At 41.1% G+C, this 22426-nt stretch overlaps 1 protein-coding gene across 11 annotated transcripts in view; it reads left to right on the top strand.

Moving 5' to 3' along the window:
- The window catches only part of RIPOR2 (RHO family interacting cell polarization regulator 2), a 125835-nt gene that overhangs the window by 60264 nt on the left and 43145 nt on the right, over positions 1–22426 (top strand). For all 11 annotated transcript variants that reach the window (XM_034961558.4, XM_003823206.7, XM_055113229.2 and 8 more), the window contains exons 2-8: positions 106–232; positions 2126–2281; positions 2966–3044; positions 5037–5060; positions 6774–6827; positions 10466–10615; positions 14881–14944. In XM_034961558.4, the coding sequence (XP_034817449.3) occupies positions 106–232; positions 2126–2281; positions 2966–3044; positions 5037–5060; positions 6774–6827; positions 10466–10615; positions 14881–14944 (654 nt within the window). The remainder of the gene's footprint in view (positions 1–105; positions 233–2125; positions 2282–2965; positions 3045–5036; positions 5061–6773; positions 6828–10465; positions 10616–14880; positions 14945–22426) is intronic.

Raw genomic sequence — 22426 nt, 5'->3', positions numbered from 1 at the left:
CAGTCTCATGGCTTACTTTACAGCCTTTATCATTGTTGACAAGCTTAGTGCATCTTCTGTCTGAACCTGCCTATAAATTGTCATGATCTTTCCACTGTCTTCTAGGACTACCGACCAGACTCCCGGAAATCATGTTGGTAGGATCCCAGTCTTTTTCGCCTGGAGGGCCCAATGGGATCATTAGAAGCCAGTCGTTTGCGGGTTTCAGCGGCCTCCAGGAAAGGCGATCCAGGCAAGTACTGTGTGGTTCTCTCCCGGGATGCAGCGTGCCAAGGAAGTGAACTTTGATGTTGTGAAGAGGGTCTGTGTGCATTCAGCCTCGTCAAACTGCCCCCCCGCCTCCCCCCCATTTTAATCTTTTTCATGGAAAGGATGTACTAAAAATTAAGTGCTATAGTTTATTTTCTATCATTTAGAATTCCTCCTGCAAGGATGATGGCTGAGGATTTAGGACAAACTAGTGATATATGCATAGACCTCTCACTACCCCTCGTTCCACCCCTTTTTGAAGCACATTTTCCATTGCATTCAGACTTTGGAGACTATGTTTGCTATGAAATCATGCAGTGGATAATGATTCTGCCTCTGCAGATTGACTCTGGGGAGCAGATGTAATTCAGACAGAGGTTGCCAAAGTTAGTTTTTCTAGTTTCCTGAATCTCCTCTCATCTGAAACAGGACTTAGGGGAACTTAAGAAAGAAAGAACAGACAGTGAATAAGCAACATGTAACCAAGTTTATCTTCAGTTTTTCTGTTATCATAAAGGTCTTTGCCCTCTGAGGGGCCCTATGTGCTTTAACCTGTATTGTCCCATTTGTGCACACGGTGATGGCAGAGAGTATAACGAATAACTAACCTGGGAGGGGTGCAGTAGGCACCTTCCGGCCTCGGAGGTCTCGGCTTTCCTACTGATAGCTGGGTCAGTGAGTGGCCTAGCCTCTGCATCTCCTAATTAGATCAGTACTCTGGTTTTAAGTTATCAGATATCCATCTTACCGCTGCAAGCTGTATCCCTGGCACTACTAGAGATGTTGAAATTTTATAAGTTATACCTAATCAGTAATTTGCTTCCTAAAAATAAAGCTTTTAAAAAAGCTACGTGTATTTTAATGTCATATAGAATTAGCTATTTGTCATGCTTATGGTCCCTTATCGAAAAGAATTTATTCACATCCTCGTTGAATTTCATAGACACTTGTACCTAAAATTGCATAGTGCATGTATCTTTTTAGTTGGATTATATCCTTCTGCCTGTTTATTATGTCCACCTGGAACTCTTTGCCCTTAGCTTCCTATGATGTTTTAGAAAAGCAATACATTTCCACTCAGAATACACATTCCCTGAAGCCAGACTTTGACTCTAGGTAGCCTCTGCCCAACAGAGCTTTCAGGTTTCAGCAGTTAACAAATCAAATACTAAGAAACGAAATGCAGGATGGCTCAGATCTGGGAACATTACCTTCTGCAAAGGACACTAGTGTGAACACAAGATGATTACAAAGACATTTCTTGGTCAGGCACAGTGGCTCATGCCTGTAATCCCAGCACTTTGAGAGTCTAAGGCTGGAGGATTGCTTGAAGCCAAGAGATCAAGACCAGCCTGGGCAACATAGCAAGACCCCATCTCTACAAAAAAAGTTTTAAAAAATTATCCCAGCACTTTGAGAGGCCACAGCAGGAGGATTGCCTGAAGCTAGACCCTATCTCTACAAAAAAAAAAAAAAAATTAGCCAGGTGTGGTGGTGCATGCCTGTGGTCCCAGTACCTCGGGAGGCTGAGGCAGGAGGACCACTTGAGCCCAGGAGTTCAAGGCTGCAGTGAGCTATGATCGGACCACTGCACTTTGCCCTGGGCACCAAACTGAGACCCCCTCTCTTGAAACAACAACAAACTATTTAGCTGGGTGTGGTGGCACATGCTACTTGGGAGGCTGAGGATCACTTGAGCTCATGAGTCCACGAGTTCAAGGCTGCAATGAGCTATGATCACACCACCACACTCCAGCCTGGATGACAGAAGAAGACTTTGTCTCTAAAACAAACAAGTAAATAATAGAAGACATTTTTCTTTGGTCAAATCCTTTTGGATGCCCAATCCTCACAATTTCTTCTGTTCTTTCCATAGGTGTAACTCCTTCATTGAAAATTCCTCCGCTCTCAAGAAGCCTCAGGCCAAACTGAAGAAAATGCACAATTTAGGCCACAAAAACAACAATCCCCCCAAAGAGCCTCAGCCTAAAAGGGTGGAAGAAGTCTACAGGGCCTTGAAAAATGGACTTGAGTAAGAACTTGAACCTGATAATGTACTTTAAGGAAAGACCTAAGGGGTCAGAGAAAAGCTGGTCTTATGAGATCATTTTTCAGATGTCTATTTCTGTAGGAGGTATTTTATTCTTGTACCACAATTAGGGAAGCCTGACATAAGTCCCAGAGATGGGAAATATATTGGTATTCCACATCATATTCATAACATTGATGGAGACCTGGAACCCTGTGCAGTATTGAGTTTCACTTAAACAATGATGGACAGACATATCCACTCTAGACATTGCTGAAGGAGGGTTCTGAAACCTCCCTGATATCTTACAGGGATTGTGAACCCAGAATAAGACTTTCCTAGTGTGCAATGGGACATTCACTATTTGTTCTATTTGACTAGATAGAATTCTGTCAGGCCAGAGCCAGGGCTGACTCTACAGACATCTTGCCCCTTGCCTCCCCACTGGTTTTTCTTTTCTCGACTTTCAGCCTTTTTCTCCTTTTCTACTTTCCCAGCTGGATAGTATCCAGTGCCACTGCTAGACCTTTCAAAATGTTGAAAGACTGGGAAAATACAAAGCCTCCTGCCCAACTACAGAGCAAGGTTCAATTCTTAATCCCCTTTGAGAAGGAAAAGTCAGCAACAGCACCAGATTCCACTTAACAGGCGCAGAGATTACGATTACATCTTGTCTTATCTTTGCAGTGAATATCTGGAGGTTCACCAGACGGAGCTGGACAAGTTGACAGCTCAGTTAAAAGATATGAAAAGAAACTCTCGCCTGGTAGGTACTATGCAGTCATTATGATGTTAACACTGTTCTTTTTAGCCAAATAGCTTCTTTTACTGGATGGGGCTGGGGAGGAATGTTTGAGAAAAGCAGATCCAAGGGGCAGAGTACTATCTGCATCCCCCAGTATGTCTTAGAAGGAAAAAGAAGGGTATGTTTTCTTCTTAATGCATTCTAGTTAATACTTTTCAATATTTTCCAAGCATGTTTATGAGATCATTTTTTAAATGTATATCTTCATGAAACTTTATAATCAGGAAAAAAAATTTTAATGTCCTCTACCACCCTCCTAAATAATACAAGGAAATGAAAAGTTGAAGTTTTCCTAGCATATTGTTAGTACATACAGAATTTGGGTCCAGGCACGGTAGCTCATGCTTGTTATCCCAACACTTTGGGAAGCCAAGGTGGGAGGAACGCTTGAGGCCAGGAGTTCGAGACCAGCCTGAGCAACAAAGTGAGACCCACCCCCCGTCTGTGTTTTTAAAAAATATAAAAAATTAATATAAATAATTTGGAATCTAGAACTTTTACTCCAATTTTTAAAAAATATAATCAGTAAAATCAGGGAGGGAAAAGAGGCTCAAAGGAGTAACCACCATGAGAAGTTAAGAGTTCTTAGACCAGATCAAGTACATGTTATGTTGCAAATTTCTTCTATTCTCATGAATCTGTGAGGACTTGTGTGATTGAAGAGGTGGTTCTAATGTCTACACTATTTTAAATGATTTTGTTCAACTCTACATATTATACCTCACTGTTTCAAGAAATCAGCCCAAGAAAACTCAACATAGTCCTAGGAGGTACAGCTAGAAATTCATAACTGCTGTCTTTTTCTTTTGTAGGAAATGTGCTCAAATGTATACTGTTGTCCTTTTCAAAGGCTTAGAGATTCAAGGCTTTATCAATGTTAAAAATTTTTATGTTCTACTGATGTTAGGATATAAATTGCCTGCATCTATGTGGAACCCCTGTGTCAGGGCTTTCAGAGCTGGTGAATGCCCTTGACCATCCTCAGTGGCTGCAAATATCTCTCCTGGAAAACAACAGTGAACAAATGCAGGGGCTTCTGCCAAGACCTCATGTTCCGTAAAAAACCTTCAATTGGAGGATACGAGGATAGTGCACTGATTATACTATGATACTATGAGCACACAGGAAATGAGCTGGCTTTAAAAACAATTTGAGAAAAGCTTATCACAGCCTCAAGAACTCTTCTTAAGCCCGGGCGTGGTGGCTCACGCCTGTAATCCCCAGCACTTTGGGAGGCTGAGGCGGGTGGATCACCCAAGGTCAGGAGTTCAAGACCAGCTTGGCCAACGTGGCGAGACCCTGTCTCTACTAAAAATACAAAAATTAGCTGGGCGTGGTGGCGGGTGCCTGTAATCCCAGCTACTCAGGAGGCTGAGGCAGGAGAATCGCTTGGACCAGGGAGGAGGAAGTTGCGGTGAGCCGAGATCGTGCCACTGCACTCCAGCCTGGGCAAAAGAGCGAAACTCCGTCTCAAAAACAAAACAAAACTCTTCTTAAATATCAATTTTATTTGTTTAGACAGCGAGGCAGGTATTTTTTTAACACATATACCACTGCTATGTTTTATATTCATACCATTTATTTTAAATTTTTGTTAATGACCATGAATTTACAGGCCCTTCAATAGGTAGGACAGGAGAGCTCAAAGCAAGTGAAAACTTTAGAGATCCCAAGGCGCAGGGAGGACTGCATGCAATGCTAGAAACAGACTGTAAATAAATGTCAGCTCTTAAATGTACTCTTACTGGTATTTAAAATAACCCAAGTTTTTATTCTTTTAAAGCAAAATAACCCAAGTTTTTATTCTTTTAAAGTAAAACATCCAGTATAATTTTGTAGGGCTGATCATTATTTCCACAGATAATGTGCAAATGTGGGCTAAATCATTCTGTTAAGATGGGTAACCTTTTGAAAGATAATGTTTAAATGCAGATATTCTTTTTTTTATTGTAGGGTGTACTGTATGACCTAGACAAGGTAAGTTGCCATTCCGTGTTGGGGTGCTAATAAGAAAAAAATTCTGCATCCTTGCTGGGCACGGTGGCTCACGCCTGTCATCCCAGCACTTTGGGAGGCCGAGGTGGGTGGATCACTTGAGCTTAGGGGTTTGAGACCTGCCTGGGCAATGTGGCAAAATCCCATCTCTACCAAAAAATGAAATACAAAACATTATCCAGGCATGGTAGTGTGTGCCTGTGGTCCCAGCTACCCAGGAGGCTGAGGTGGGAGGATCACCTGAAGCCGGGAGGTCGAGGCAGCAGTGAGCCGTGATTGCACCCACTGCACTCCAGCCTGGGTTGAGAGACCAAAACCCTGTCTCAAAAAATAAAATAAAACTCTGCATCCTTGAGAAGTCAATGGGAGACCCTCTTAGAGACAGAAAAATCCTAGAGAACTAATAGTTTTTTGAATCCTGGAAAAATGCATACTTTTGTCTAATGAGGATAATGAATAAGTACTGTGATCTATAGATTAAATAAAGTGTTTAAGGTCACTTCCATTAAAATGCCACTGGGTTGAAGTGCTTTTATAAGTTTAAGAACTTCCCAAGCATTTGGAGGCCTTTACCTGTGTTGTCTCTGAATATAAATTACTATACTTCATCAAATCTGAGTCATTGTTGATTAGAAAATGCACCATTATTTCATGTGCCATGAAGAGAAAAAAAGGATTCCAGTTAAAATCTGACAGTTGTTTCATTTTACCTAAAATTTGCATTTTATAGTTATCAAGAAAACTGTTAGGTCTGTTTAGACACAGATTTTTTTTCTCTTTCTTTTTAAAAAAATTTATATACGGTGCTGCTCCATGCCTTTCTATGTGCACAATAATTTTATTTCAATGCTGAATCATAGTGTGTTCTTTTTGAAGACATTTTAAAAGGCAATTAAATGCATATAATAATAATTACAACTCAAAGAGATGACACATGAACAACTATGATTATCTTTGAGCTTGTACAGGCAGCTGTCTGCCGGTAGCAATTGTAAAATGCACCCCAATTTCAAAGACACTAAAATGTGAATGGGAAAAAGAACCAATCTTAGAAGATAAAATATATTATTATGGAGAAATTTAAATATACTCCAATATGATACTGTTCTGTCAGAATCTAATGACTTCCATTGGATTGGCCTTTCTTCATGTTAAACACAAGGATTCTGATAACTAATTCAAGTTCACATCTCAAAATATTTATTCAATATTAAAAAAATAAATTTCCAGGGCCGGGCATGGTGGCTCATATCTGTAATCCCAGCACTTTGGGAGGCCAAGGCTGGTGGATCACCTGAGCTCAGAAGTTCAAGACCAGCCTGGTCAACATGGAGAAACCCCATCTCTACTAAATATACAAAAATTAGCCAGGCATGGTGGCGGGCACCTGTAATCCCAGCTACTTGGGAGGCTGAGGCAGGATAATCGCTTGAACCCAGGAGGCAGAGGTTGCAGTGAGCTCAGATTGTGCCATTGTGCTCTAGCCTGGGCAACAAGAACGAAACTTCGTCTCAAAAAAAAAAAAATCCAAATTGGTATTAGAGAATCTCTAAAATAGCTTCAAAGATAGAAGGAAAGGGGAAATATATTGGATTTTCTAATACTTTTGAGTATGATATAATTAAGATATTCTCACAAGCCTAAGTCAATTGAACTATAAATGACTGTACTTTTTCAAACTTCTTTTAATTCCAGCAAATTAAAACAATTGAAAGATACATGAGACGCCTGGAGTTTCATATAAGTAAGGTAACTGAAATTCCTGTTCTCGTTGCCTGTTTTTCAGTTCTATTGCTAATCAAATACACCTTTGGCCTGAGCGTAGTATCTAGTGCGTGGAGAACTTCCTATCCAATTGACTCCTAAGCTGACTAGCAATTACGTCATCAAGTGGGCACTAAAGATGGAGGAACAATAAGAATGGAAGGCCTGATGGCCCAGCACAGTTTTGACTCTACCTCAGTTCCACAAACATTTATTAAGTGCTAAGTAACAGGCACAGTTACTTCCAGCCTCAGTGTAGAGTGCTTAGAGATAAACTATCAATCAAACTAGCCCTACATAAAACTTCATGTTTGTCTAACTTTACACTCTGGTTCCACATAACACTTGGTGCCCCATAAACTTCTTCATGAAGGCCTTATAACTACCAAAAGACCGCTGTCTCAGCGCCTCCCTCAATCTCTCTCAAGCCCTTGGCTCTTTCCACTCTCCCTCATACGGCATGGTTTTCAGGTGCCATTTTATCCTCTCTCCCCTAGATGTGCACTACTTTGTCAGTGTCCCTGACACCCAGCCCTGAACCCCATAGTTCACTGGTGGTCCAATGAGGCTGACTATCACCCCCTTGTTCTGGGCACTATCAGGAGTTATTGGTGCCACCTAGAAAATATTTACCTTTAGAGGCAGCTAAATCACACCATTATCAATTCCTGTTTGTCTATATCTATCAGCCTCTCTTCCAAGTGGGGAGCCTGGGAGTTTTAGCAGATCTCTCTAAGAGTCAGAAGCCCTAGGTTCTATTCCCAGCTCTGCCACCTACTCACTTGCTATGTCATCTATGTGAATCTTGGCTTTCTACTCTGTGAAGTGGAGCTGGGGAGGTACACAGATTTGATCTACATGATCCTAAGAATCCTTTCTGGTTTAAAATTCTAGGATGATTTGTATGTATGGATATACGTGTATATGCTACTGCCTGCCTTCGTACATTCTTGCTTTGAAAGATATTTACTACCTAGGCAAATCTGAAATTGCTCCTATTTCTGCTAAACTCAATAAATAAAACAATGACATCCATCAGAAGGTATTTATGTGGCAGGCAAGCTTTGACATATTATTGTTTAATTCAAAAAACAGCAAGCAAACAATCAGTATTAGGTAAGGGTATATTTATCAATCTTGCATCCATGGTTGTTAGATACAACAATCCCAATGGTTTTCAAAGGTCAGTGGTACTCTTTCTGTTTGCAATATCTTATATTCAGACGCCTAACAAATTATATGTAATTGAATGATTCAATTAATCAGTTTATTTAATGAGCCACTGCTGACTGATAGGTAAGATAAATGCTTGCCTACAAATGGCCTTCTGCTAAGGTGACTACCTAGGTATACTTTATCCAAAAGTTTAATTCCATTTGGCTAGGATAGGTTGATATTTAAGCAAAAACAAAGAATAAATTTTCTCGCTACACAAAGTAATAGATTAAGTCATTATGGCTATACCGATGGTCCTGTGGGCACTGTCTCCTTATTGAAAGGATAACAAGCTCAGAAACTCTGGCGTACCCACTAGTAGGGGAAAGGGTTGCAAGGGCAGTTCCCCAGAAGACCACATGGGTGACATAGCCTGACCTGCATTGGAAGAGATATTAGCACTTGGGTTTCTAAAAGTTTTGTGGGGATCTCCCACATCAGAACAATTTGCAATGTTTATTTAAAATTTCAGATTCCTGGCCCAGCCCTAAGCTACTGAATCAGCATCTCAGAGTGGGGCCTGGGCATCAGCATTTTACCAAGCTCACCAGATGAGGCTTAGCTTTAAAGCACGGAAACCGCACTCTATGCCAACCATCAACCAAAAGATGTCATCAGCAGATAGGACACTCCTTGAGTCTTATATCTCCCTCTTAATCAGAGATAAATCCACTGACCCTGAAGATTAAAGATGATTCTTTTCAGTTTGGGCATTCTTCTCAGCAGAGTTGAGTGCATTGTTGAAGTAAATAGCAACAAAGAATCCTTTAATCAAGAGAATAATTTTTAGTCTCTTCATGTTTGCATTCTAAACTAAGTGTCATTGATATCTGTGTAGAGAATGCAATTATGGAAAATTGTAATCCTCAAACAGATTATAGTAATGCTTTTTAGTGAGCAGCCAAAATTTGCCTTCAGAACAAAACGGGACTCTTAAACTCTGAAATCTAGTATATGCATCTCCACTTTCTTCTGGATCTATAGTTAAGCTTCCTTTTTGAAGAAACAAAGTTCATACTGAAATGAAAATTCAAATAGTGCTAGGTAAGTATGCCTCCCCAAAGCAATAGGTTTTATTTGCTTTTGACAATGCCTGATGGTATTGTTGTTTGTTATCCGCCTGAAAATTCTTGTAGTTAACTGCAGTCAAAGATAGTACCAGACTTATAGAGATAAATATCATTAGGAATAACTTTAGAACAGGTTTTTTTTTTTTAGCTAAGCACAATGATATGCACCTGTAGTCTCAGCTACTTGGGAGGTTAAGAGGATCACTTGAGCCCAGCAGTTAGAGACCAGCCTGAGCAACATAGCAAGACCTCATCTCAAAAAAAAAAAAAAAAAAATTTCAACCCTAGCACTACTGGCATTTGGGGATAATTCTCTATTGCGGGAAGCTGTCCTCTGCATTATAGGATGTTTAGCAGCATGCCTGGCCTCTACGCACTAGATGCCAGTAGACCCCTGGGGGTCAAAATTGCCTTGGCTTGATTGAGAATCACTGCCTTAGAAGAATTAGCTTATTATCAGGCTTATATGAGTATAAAATCAATAGTCATTTGAAAAGGGTATATTGTTATTATTTAGAAGCATAAGTGTAGATGTGTAGCAAAAGTTCATTTATATTGCTTCAATTTATTTTTTTGTAATTGTCATATAATTTACACGAAAAAGGGTTGAGTTCTTAAGTGTTCAGTTTGATATATTTAGACAATTGTGTTTTACCCTAATTTTAAGAATAACTTTTTCCTTTACAGTTGAGCCAAGACTTTACAAAAATTATCTTCAACATATATCCCCAAGTTACTTTATGAAATACTAAATCTGGATGTGTAAATATCAGGATGACAAATCCTAATATTGTGACACTACCTCTTAAAGTGATATTAGCCTAGGATACTACAAAGTTTTCACCTTGGTATGAAATTGTACAAACCCTTTCAGTGTTTGTTCTATATACAGAAGGCTCTCATCTTCCTTATTTAATACTTACAGTCTTATTTAATACTTAATTATTTTTATTATTTAATACTTATTTGTTTAATACTTATTTAATACTTACAGAAAGCTCTCATCTTTCTTATTTAATACTTACAGTCCACCCATGAACCCACAAAGTCACCTGGGAGTCATTTTAAACAATTCCAATGATAGCCTCAAACAATGCAAGAGAGGCACTTCCCTTTTGCATAATTTGAAAACAGGATTAGAGCAAAATCTGTTTTGAGACAAAATGTATCACAGTGGCTACAATAAAAATGATTGGTCCCTATCTAAAAGGATAATACTTCTACAGGATTCTCTTTGTAGAGGTCAGAAATATAAAGTAAATTAAGCATGTAACAATGATCTATGTATTTTCTTTCAAGCCTGACATTTATTTCTGTTTCCTGTTTTGATTCTGGCAGGTAGATGAACTCTATGAAGCTTATTGTATCCAGCGACGCCTCCAGGATGGTGCCAGCAAAATGAAGCAAGCCTTCGCAACATCCCCTGCCAGCAAAGCTGCCCGGGAGAGTCTGACAGAGATCAATCGGAGCTTCAAGGAGTACACAGAGGTATAACTCACTAACCTGCTTAAGTTGCCGAATCCCATCTGGCCTGGTGTGAATTGTTGGTAATTGCCAAGAACAAGGCAAACAGCAACCCACAACCTCATTCCACCCTCTGGAAAGATAGGTTTTACTGTTAGCCTAAAAAGTATGCAAGAAAGGCAATCGGTAGAATTGCTTAAAATGAATGAATAAGCTGGGAGTGGTGGCACGTGCCTGTAGTCCTAGTTATTCAAGAGGCTGAGGCAAGAGCATTGCTTGAGCCCAGGAGTTCAAGGCTGCGGTGAGCTACGATCGCGCCACTGCACTCCAGCCTGGGTGACAGAGCGAGGCCACATCTCTAAAATAAAATAAAATGAATGCGTAAACCACATTGCCCTGATTTGTGTCATTTAAACACACTTCTAAATATTCTAGTGTAAATCGAGCCTAGTTTTATCCCTGGAAGTGGAGCAGACCCTATGGTTCAGATAGCTACACTGGATGTCAGTGTTGGATCAGTAACCCTCTGCCTACAATGTTTTTTTTAATTGTGAGAAATTTTTATCATAAAGGAGCCAAGATTAAGAACCATGAACAGAAGTGTGCTTTCCTGGTTTCCAACTCTCTGGGGCCCAAGCATCTGACATAGAGAGGTCTTCACTCCTCCTGAGGTCACCTAATACCAATGTCTTTGATGAAATGACTAAATTATTAAAGCAGCACTCCTCACTATCCCATGAGTCTTTGTTCAGAGATCAGATTTCATGAATGAAGTCATCAGCCTGTAGAGGGTCTGTTGGACAATTCCCAGAGCTGAGCATCTGGTTCAGCCCTGGGATCAGAAGGACAGCTTGGATGACTGTCAGTAGGATCCCTTTGTGTGTACACTCCCATGTTGCCTCTTGTCTAAACCAAGTTTCTCTCTTTATTTGACTTAAAGCAGGGCTTCTTTACCTAAGTTCCTCCTTTAGAATAATTTTTTTATTATTTTTTGAGAGATAGAGTCTTGCTCTGTCACACAGGCTGCAGTGCAGTGGTGCGATCTTGGCTCACTGCAATCTCTGCCTCCCGGGTTCAAGTGATTCTCCTGCCTCAGCTTCCCAAGTACCTCTCCTGCCTCAGCTTCCCAAGTAGCTGGGACTACAGGTGTGTGCCACCACACCCGGCTAATTTTTGTATTTTTAGTAGAGACGGAGTTTTACTATACGTTGGCCAGGCTGGTCTCGAACTCCTGATCTCAGGTGATCCGCTAGCCTCTGCCTCCCAAAGTGCTGGGATTACAGGCGTGAGCCACTGAGCCCGGCCTAGAATAATGTTTTTTAAATGCATAAAATAAAATACATAGGAATTGAAAAGAAGAAAATATATTGAAACACAGTTATTTCAATATCATCAGTATAGTTTTCAAAATATTTCAAAAGTCAAATATGTGACATAGTTCTATGCTGCTGCTTTATTAACACATCAAATTATAAGATCTAGTAGTGGCTCTAATAACTACTGAAACATCAAAGTAATGAAAAGTATAAATGATTTTTTAAAAAGTTATCTGCAATAAATAATGTGACATGAACATATATGTGATTTCTATCAGTGTCAAAGTCACAGGTATGGCTAATACTGCTGTGGCTTGTTTTCTACCTTCATCATACCTAAACATGTTTAATTTCAGTTAAATGATAGTGAAAATAAAGATCTGACTCTTCCCACCCTCCCCCATCCTACTTTATAGAGCTGCAGATTGAAAATTCCTGGCCTAGAAGCAGTCCTAGTTCACGAGACCCCACTTCTACAGATCTCTGAAATGAGGAGAGCCGTTTCCAATTATAAAGGATGTTTATAGGACAAATGCAGATAACTGACCAGCAGAATGCAGGGGCTGCCTTTGTTGGCATATTTGCAGGTCATTTCAGACACAGCCACCCTTGATCAAGTGCCAGGGCATGGCATCATGACCTTGCTCACAAATTCAAAGACATAGAGTGCAATTTAAACTGCCTTAGAGAAGAAAGAAGTCCAGGGCTTCTGTAGCCTCATACCTCATTTGGTATCAGGTGGTTTTATATCCTCATGGCCGGGTGCAGCGGCTTATACCTGTAATCCCAGCACTTTGGGAGGCCAAGTTGGGAGGTTCACTTGAGGTCAGGAGTTCAAGACTAGCCCAGCCAACATAGCGAAACCCCGTCTCTACTAAAAATACAAAAATTAGCCGGGCGTGGTGGCGGGCACCTGTAATCCCAGCTACTCGTGAGGCTGAGGCAGGAGAATCGCTTGAACCTGGGAGGCGGAGGTTGCAGTGAGCTGAGACAGCGCCGCTATACTCCAGCCTGGGTGACAGATAGAGACTCTATCTCAAAAAAACAAAAAAGCAAGAAAGAAATACATCCTCACATAACCACAAAAGCCAGCATGTTATTATGATGATGGTTTAAAATGAGGATTTAACAATGAGGTCAAGGTGGCTCAGGTGCTTTTGCGTGTGCAGCAATGTTCATCAGTGGCTGTGGGTGGGGGGGGGTGCCAGGGGGTCGGGGGAGGAAAATTTTGACCATGGATGTCCTCAAGTCTTAACCTAGCTGCTCTCACGTTTTTCAGAGATACTGGTAGCAATCCTGACATGCATGATAGCATAGTTGATATGTCTGGAAACTGTGTTTCTTCACAGAAGTGCCCAATACTCTGAGGAAATAAATTGGTTTATAATACTGAGGCTTTGTTTTCAAGGCTTTCAAGCTACACAGAGCTCAGACTTCAGGAAGTTTTCCCCAGCCTTGCTAGCTAGTTCAGGTAGTGAGAATTTACAAGGGAAAAAGCAATGCCATTCTCTTTGCATCCCATGAGAGTGATCATTTGGAGCAGAACAAAGAAACATAGAAGAATCAGAACCTCTAGGCTGAGGTCCTCAGCATACAGAATTCAAATGGAAGCAATACCAGCCTGCACTAATCAAGCTGGCCATGCTTTTGTCAGTGAGGCCACCCTCGAACCCCTAGCCTTGTGGGAGGCTGGCAACTGAGGGAGAAGCCTGCAGACATCACCCTGCATCAAGCTTCAGTGGAGACTGCTGCTTAGCATAGCAGAGGCAGAATCCAGATTGTAAGCTGGTCAAGCAGCAGAAGGGCCTCCCTGGGGATGGCCCATGGCCGCAGCACTTTCCCTTTTCATTTCTAACTGCAATTGTTCTATTTAGGTCCTCAGGTATTGAGGAAGTAGGGTGAGGGTAGTTATGTATCTAACCACATGCACAGATGGTGTTACTCCTTCTCTCTATCCTGTTCCTTCAACATCAAAGAGAAGACCCTTGTCAGACCCAAAAATAATTTTTGGGGTGCTGTAGGTTTGCAGTAGGAAGTCTGCCTTACTCACTTGAGCAGAATTCAGCCCTTGTGCTCTTTTGGCCCCAAATTTTTAAGAAAAATTTCAAACCTATAGAAAAATTGAAAGACTAGTACATTGAACACCATATGCCTTTATCTAGATTTACCAATCGGTAATATTTGGCCATATTTGTTTTCCCTCTCTCTCATATGATCAAATCCCCCTCAAGTCATTTGACAGTAAGTGATAGACATCATGACATTTCACCCCATATGTATTTTAACCTGGATCTCTTTTTAAAATTTATTTGTAATTGGCAAATAAAAACTACATATTTATGGTATACAACATGATGTTTTGAAGTGTGTATGCACAGAAATATGTAATACAATGGCTAAATCAAGCCAGGGATCTCTTAATAGTAACCTGTGGAATATCTACATTTCCTACATAACCACATACCATTACCACAACCAAGAAAATTGACAATCATCCCATAGAATTATATAACATATTGTCCATTTTCAAGTTTTCCCTATTTGGATCAATAATGTCTTTTATAAATGTTTTGATTTATTTACTTTCAAATCAGGATATTATCAAGGTTAAGTTGTTACATTTGGTGATTATGTTTGTCTAGTCTCTTTATGTAGAAATTTTTTCCCCTATGATACTGCCTTTTTGTAGAATTCATGCTAATTCCTATAGACTACCCCACATTCTGAATGTGTCTATTTTTGATATAATCTGACTTGCTCATCTATGCCCTAAATTTCCTGTACACTAAAAGGTGGGCTTAGACTCAGATCAAACATTTTGTCAAGAATGTTTCTTAGGCTGTGCTGTGTGGAGCAAACAGGTAAATGCTTCTCGTTGTTCACGCAGTGGTTGTGCTGCTGTTCGAACGTCGTGTGCTTTGAGCTGTTGGGTGAAAGGCTAGCTCTCATGATCGTCTCCTGTCCTCTTTGCAGAATATGTGCACCATTGAAGCGGAGCTAGAGAATCTGCTGGGAGAATTCTCCATCAAGATGAAAGGTATTATTTTCCTTGTTTAGAGAGAATAAGGAGCCATCTCTGCAGAGTGCAGAGCTCCTTGAAGTTTGAGAGCCCATGCTATTTTTATTTTTCTTGCAAAGACGCAGCGCCACCCACTCTCAACCCACCCCATTTTTGATAGTTTACTGATGCTTCTCATCCTGAGGCTTACCTACACACACAAAAATATTATGACAGAATCTCAAACACACACAGAAGTGGAGAGAACATTATAATGAACCCCCATAAACCCATCACCTAGATGTAATAATTAGCAAGATTTTGCCACATTTGCTCCATCTCTTTGCTTTTGTTTTTCCTTTGATAAAAGAGAAGTCCTTTGATGAAATAAAACCCAGATATGTCAGTCTGCTGCTATACACTTCAGTACGCATCTCTTAAAGCATGGGGCTGTCATCTTACATAACCTCGATGCCAAGTACTGTCACATTTTCACAGTTAACAAAAATAATAAACCCTGGTTATTAACCCATTCCATTATCAGATTTCCCCCGTTGTCTCAAAAATGCCTTGTACATTTGATTAGTTCAAATTAGGATCCCAACAAGGTCCATGCATTACAATTGGTTGTTAGGTATATCTTTTAGATTTCCTTTAATCTAAAACAAACCTCTCCCCCTCTTTTTTTCTACCCTTGACTTGCTGTAGAAACCATTGTTGTACAGAATGTCCCACATTCTAGCTTGTCTGTTGGCTTCTTTGGGGTGATCTTTAAATTCTTCCTTTAGCTCCTCATGTTTCTAGCAAACTAACTGTGAAATTTTGTAAATCTTGGTGTTAAACCCACAGAGAATTTTTCCCCTCCCAGTGCCTTTCTGGTATTTATTCCAGAAAGTTCCAAACTAGACACATTATTGAGTTAAACCACAGCATCTTCAGAACAAAAACGAAGTCTGGTTTTAGAAAATAGAGCATTGCTCAGGTGTTGTCAGATTTACGGCTCAGTGGCCAGGCATGGCTGTCAAATGAGCGGCCATCACAGCAAGTCAATTTCTCTTCCAAGTTTTGGCCCATCTGACTGCAGTGAAGAGGGCTGGTGCTTATGCAATTCTGAGGTTTCTTAGCAGCTTGATCCCTGGGTTGCTAATGGGGATTTAATCACCCTCTTTCTACTTTCTGCAATTAAGGGAGTAAAGAAAGGAGACTTTTTTTTGAAAGGTCTCGACAGGAGGGCTTCATTTTCCAATGAATCATCTAACTCAGGAGGGAAATTATTCTGTCAAGCACTAGGCACTGACATGTGAGAGCCTGTCTGAGAATACCTGGAATATAAATGACCTTGACCCTCAGCTTCCCAAATGGCTGCATGCTTCTCTTCCGGCAGATCCGGTAGGGAATCAGTTTAGTATTCAGTGTTAAGTTTCAACACTTGCTTTGCTACTGAGTCTGGCATCTGTGCTTTTTTCCATTTTTTAGATCCATTCTCTACATTTTTGGGTCCTCACTTGAGTCAGTGGTTCCAAAATCACGCAGGTCCATAGTCCCACGTGGGCCCTGGAATTTTTATTTTAACTTTGAGGATGATTCTATCAGCAGCCTGATCAATTCTGGAAAATAACTGCCCTGAATCAGTGTTTAGCAAAAAACCTTCCCTCTACTTCCCCCAACTCTCAGACGCCACCCACACAGACTAGCACAGTCGCAGAGTCTCGCAGCCTAACGGTAATTCAAATCATGCACATCGCCTATCACTGCTAATATAAAAAAGTACTATATTTCTTCTATTTCTGATGCTCAGTATTATCAAGTGCATCTATTTTTGGTGGGATGGTAATTTCCTGATTTTACAGATGGGAAATAGGGGCCTAGAGAGGCTAAATGACTTGTCCCAGGAGTCACACGTAAATTGGAGTCAGACAAGAAAGTGAATTCCAGGGTTCTTTGTTCCTAATGCATTCCCACCTCTAACTCCATGTTATGAGGGAAGTTCAGAGCTGAGCAGACAATATAAACCATTGCTCAAAGAATGGTCTCCCTCACGGGCAGATCCTCTCCAACCTAGCACAGAGACACCCTAGGAGTGGGATGGGAGGAAAGGGACCACCCTCGGACCAGATCTGGAGCTTCAGGCTTGGTGTTCAGGGAGGAGATGATGCTGGAGTCCCTGCCACCTACTGGGGGACCTGGCCACCCCGCTACATCACAGCCCTGATGGACTGATGAACTTGCTGTTGCTCCTGCTCCTCCATCTCCTCCTCTCTCTGTTGTTCTTGCTCTCCTGCCTGATGTTCCTGAGAGTCTACCTGAACGCTTGGTTTCTTCCATGGGGTTTCTCAGGCCTGAGACTAAATCTCCTTCCTCATTGATAGACTCCTGTCTCCTCCACTTTCCTCATCTAACAGGCAAACTCAGAAACTACATCTGTGAATGCTTTCAATGGTAAACACCCCCATGGAAATCTTTCTCTTCCTCCATAAAGAGAAAGGGAAACCTCATGCTGCCAAGAAATCCTATTGTCTTTGCAATTAGCTGCTTTCTCATCTGTTACTCATTCTGGTAAAAACTACTTCCAACATACATATTGACAAACTGAGACTATTTCACAATACTCTCAGACCTGGCAACCACTAACTTCCTCGTGCCACACCCTTCCTCACTTCCCTTTTTGCCCCAACCCCAACACTAGAAAACAACCTTTTGGGGTAGTGACATTAAAGAGAATAGAGCAAGTACTTACTGAGCGCCTGCTATTGGCCAGGCACTTGACTGCATTCTGATGACTGGTCCCTGGCCTAGAGTTCCACATGGTCTACCAGAGAAAACAGACATATGAGGCTGTGCATTCTCATTCAATGGAACAAATGACCACCTGAACAACAGTGTGACCCAGTTTGCTGCAGAAGCAGGAGGGGAGAGGAGGAAAAGGTTGCCACTCACCTCTCTAGTTGGGGAGAGGAGCAGGAAAGAGGAAGGCATCCCAGTGTAATGTATGGTGAACAGCACCAGAATAGCATTCACCAAACAGAGGAAAGCCTGTTCAGAGGTGACAAGTAGACCGGTGTGGCTGACGTGATTGTTGGGAGAAGAGCTATGGAGAATTAGTTGGGTCCTGACTATAAAAATCCATGAATGCCAGGCTGAACGGAGAGCACTTAATCTGCAAACTATCAAACAGGATGGAGGTAAAGGGATGTAGTTCCTTAGAGCAAACTAGTTCTCCAAATTATTACTTTGTTCAAATTAAGTTCCAGGCAGTGCATATATCCTGGTCCTTACAGTTTCCAGGGCAGGTCAACCTTCCTCAGAAGGAAGAACCACCATTGAGCTAGTAAACTTGCATTATTTATGCCCGGTCAATAGATCAGTAACTCCTGTAATAGGAGCTCCTGACTGTATAGCTACTTGGTTGTCTTAAAGTAGGAAGTGTGACTCTTGGAAGGGAAGATCATCATAGAACTGGGAAAAATGATGTAGAGCGTTCTTCTGGCAGAATGGTGTCTGAGCAAAGGAAGGCAGGCAAGAGTAGGCAGCTGCTGTAACACCCTCCAAACGAGGCTGTGGAGGAGGTGTTAGATCAGTAATATGTGAGCGCCGTGAAACATCCAAAGGTATGACCCCTGCAAGCCCCCAGTGCGCATCCTCAGAGGTAACCCCCATGATGGTTTTTTGAGTGAAAGCTAGAAAGCTTTCATTAAGCTTTCTAGATCATGCACTGGTAATCACAAACTGTCGAGAACACTTGCAGCTTTCTCCAACTGTGAAAATGCCAGCAGGCCCCCAGACAAGAGCCTGTAAGAAACCTGGCCAGGCCTCAAAGACAGACTGTAACTGTCATTGCCCCACTGTTAGTGCTAATTCCGTGGCCAGTACCACCAGTGGCTTACACAGCAGATAGAACTTTAAGAAGCACGGCACAAAAGCTGTTTGTGCCTGGATAGTGCCATTGTGCTACATTATTGCTACAATCAGAGGATCAGAGATGCCACTACAGCAGTTCCAAGAAATTTTGCTTAGTAACATGGGCTGAGAAGTGAAAAAAACATCACTACCAAGTACCTTTCTCACATTCAGTTTTCTTCAGATATAAAATTTCTGGTAATTTTAAAGGGGGGGAAAAAACACCTTCAAAGGATTTCCCCTTTATTCACCTTTATCTAGTAACAATGTCAGATCAGTTTCTTTTCAACCAGTCTTCCATTGTAATTACATAAACAGGCAATAGATTAATCCTGAACTAATTTGCAGAGGTTTTGTTTTGTTTTTGAGACAGAGTCTCGCTGTGTCACCCAGGCTGCAGTGCAGTGGCACTATCTCTGTTCACTGCAACCTCCGCCTCCTGGGTTCAAGCGATTCTCATGCCTCAGCCTCCAGAGTAGCTGGGATTACAGATGCCCACCATCGCACCCGGCTAATTTTTGTATTTTTAGTAGAGACAGAGTTTCTCCATGTCAGCCAGGCTGGTCACGAACTCCTGACCTCAGGTGATCCGCCCACCTCGGCCTCCCAAAGTGCTGGGATTACAGGTGTGAGCCACCGTGCCTGACCAATTTGCAGAGGTTTTTAAAGAGCACTTTGGATTTTATTAGAATTAGCATGTCCAGTTTAGGATTTACAAAAACAAGTCGATTATACTTTCTTTCGGAAGTATTTTTTTTAAAGACTAACTAAATGCTGCAGAAAATTATTAGTAGAATGCAGGCTTCTTTAATTCTGCTCTTATTTCAGTAAGTCTTTTTAAGTGGGTTGTTGTGTTCTAATTATTATTGAAAGCTGTTTTTAAATGTGCTGGCTCCACGGGCAGGAAGGCACGGACGAGCTGGTGAGTTTCTGCCACCTACTGACAAGTGATGGTAACAGCACATGCTTCTTTTTTTAAGCATCCGGGGACCTTTTTTGCTGTCAGCTTACCCACGCAACGTCTATCAGTCAGGTGAAAGTAGAAGCGTTCATTTAAGACTCCCAACTTACTGGGTTTTTTGCTTTGTTTTGTTTTTTGAGTCGAGGGTCTCGCTCTGTCACACAGGCTGGAGTTCAGTGGCTCACGGCCGCCTGAAACTCCTAACCTCAAGCAATCCTCCTGCCTCAACCTCCTGAGTAACTGGGACCACGGGCGCACGCCACCATGACTGGCTAATTTTAAAATTTTTCGTAGAGATAGGGTCTCACTGTGTTGCCCAGGTTGGTCTCAAACTCCTGGACTCAAGTGATCCTACTGCCTTGGCCTCCCAGAGCACAGGATCACAGGTGTGAGCCACCATGCCTGGCCAAGAGTCTCCAGCGTACTAACAGGGCTATTTGTAGAAGGCAAAACACATTGTGTGATACCATCCACAGCATCTTTATATGGGTAAAATCACGTTTAAATAAATATAAAAGCAACCCAGAACACAAAGGTTATAAATAGCAACTCAAGGAGGCTGAAGTACCAAGGGACCCATTTGTCATATGGATGTCTTTGTGTGGGAACAGACTAGGACTAACAGCTGTTTCTGGACCAGCTCATCAAAATTATTTCCTCGGACTGCCTCTAAAAAATTACTGGGTAAACAGGGAGGAATTGTTCGTGTCTTCTTCAATCTCTATTTAAACACTTTGAAAGTAGTAACTTCTTTTTTTAAAACATTGAGAAATATAACAAAAAAAAAATCATACATAATCATTCCACTCAGTGCTAAGTTTTGTTAAAATTATTAAAATATCCAACCAACTTTTCTGTGTATACACACTGCCTGCCAAGGTATGTGATCCTTTTTACATCTTTTTTCTGTATTACAAAATAAGTATATGATCTTTTTATAAATCAAATAAAAATTACCACTTATTGACAAAAATTTAATTTTCTCCTTAATTCTACCCTACCAGAGATAATTATTTTTAACAGTTTGGTATGGTTTTCTAGACTTTTTTCCCTGGGGATCCATTTATATATAGCTGAGGTTATACTCTATGTAAGGTTTTGTGTCCTTCCTTTTTTTTTTTTTTTTTTTTTTTTGAGACGGAGTTTCGCTCTGTTGCCAGGCTGAAGTGCAGTGGCATGATCTCGGCTCACTGCAACCCCCGCCTCCCAGGTTCAAGCGATTCTCCTGCCTCAGACTCCCGAGTAGCTGGGATTACAGGTACCCGACACCACACCCAGCTAATTTTGTATTTTTAGTAGAGATAGGGTTTCACCATGTTGGCCAGGATGGCCTGGAACTCCTGACCTCAGGTGATCTGCCCACCTCAGCCTCCTAAAGTGCTGGGATTACAGGCGTGAGCCACCACGTCCAGCCTGTACTGAATTCTTAACTGGAAATCTCATAAAACTTTATTTTTTTTCCTTAAAAAAATTTTTAAAGGATGAAGATTTTTACCTATTTTTATGAAATTATTTTGGTTCCTTGAATAAAACTTTTAGTCTTTAGGCCCCAATGAATGTAAAGTGCTTTGCTTTGTGATTGGCAGGAAAACAACAGCTGACTAAAGCCAGAAACAACTGATTAAAGTAAAGCTGGGTCACTGACAAGCCTCTGTTGATGAGATTAGTTTCCTCATTTGCTATGCACATGTGACTAGCACGCCTTCCTCCCCACACATTTATTCATGCTTGACACAGTAGACATCCAAGAAACATTGTCGAATGCACACATGCCATTCACTCAGCCTGGAAGTATCTGTACACCCATGTCTTCATTTTACTGTGGTGAAACTCTGTTATTCAAATGCTACTTTCCTCCATGAAACTATTCTACATTAAATAAGATAGTCTCTCTTTTTTCATTTTAATTATATAGTAATACATTCTCATAAAAATACAGAAAAAAGCAAAGATCTCCTTCTGTCTCTCCTCTGCTGTTTGCCTCCCTGATGCATATCAATTTACTGTGTGTTTTCTTTCTTTTTTTTTTTTTTTCTTTTTCAGACATAGTCTCACTCTGTTACCCAGGCTGGAGTGCAGTGGTGTAATCACGGTTCACTATAGCCTAGACCTCCTGGGCTCAAGCGATCCTCCCACCTCAGCCTCTGAGCAGCTGGGACTACAGGCATGCACCACCACACTTGGCTAATTTTTTTTTTTCTTTTTAGTAGAGATGAGGTCTCACTATGTTGCCCAGGCTTGTCTTGAACTCCTGAGCTCAAGTCATCCTCCTGCCTTGGCCTCCCAAAGTGCTAGGATTATAGGCGTGAGCCACCATGCCAGCCTTGTGTCTTTTCATATAGATTACATCTTTCATTAAATAGTGGATGGCATGTACTCAATAAATAGTATTATCCCACTCTTGGATATATCGTCATTACCATGTATTAACGACCTACTATGTGTTAGATGCCATCCATTGTCCTTACAAACAATTCTATGAAGTGGACACTGTTACCCTATTTTAAAGGTGAAGAAACTTGGGTTAAGTAAATTTTCTAGAGTAGGATAGCCGGTAGACAAACAAATTAACCTCAGGTGTAACTCCATCTTACTGTCTTCAAGTCCTTGTCTGTTTCATTTCTGTGGGCTTTAACTGTATTTTGTTCTATATCATGGGTATC

This window comes from Pan paniscus, chromosome 5 (assembly GCF_029289425.2).
Source record: "Pan paniscus chromosome 5, NHGRI_mPanPan1-v2.0_pri, whole genome shotgun sequence".
Classification (NCBI taxonomy): domain Eukaryota; kingdom Metazoa; phylum Chordata; class Mammalia; order Primates; family Hominidae; genus Pan; species Pan paniscus.
Note: the sequence above shows the minus strand (reverse complement) of the source record. Positions and strands in the feature narration are given on the sequence as shown.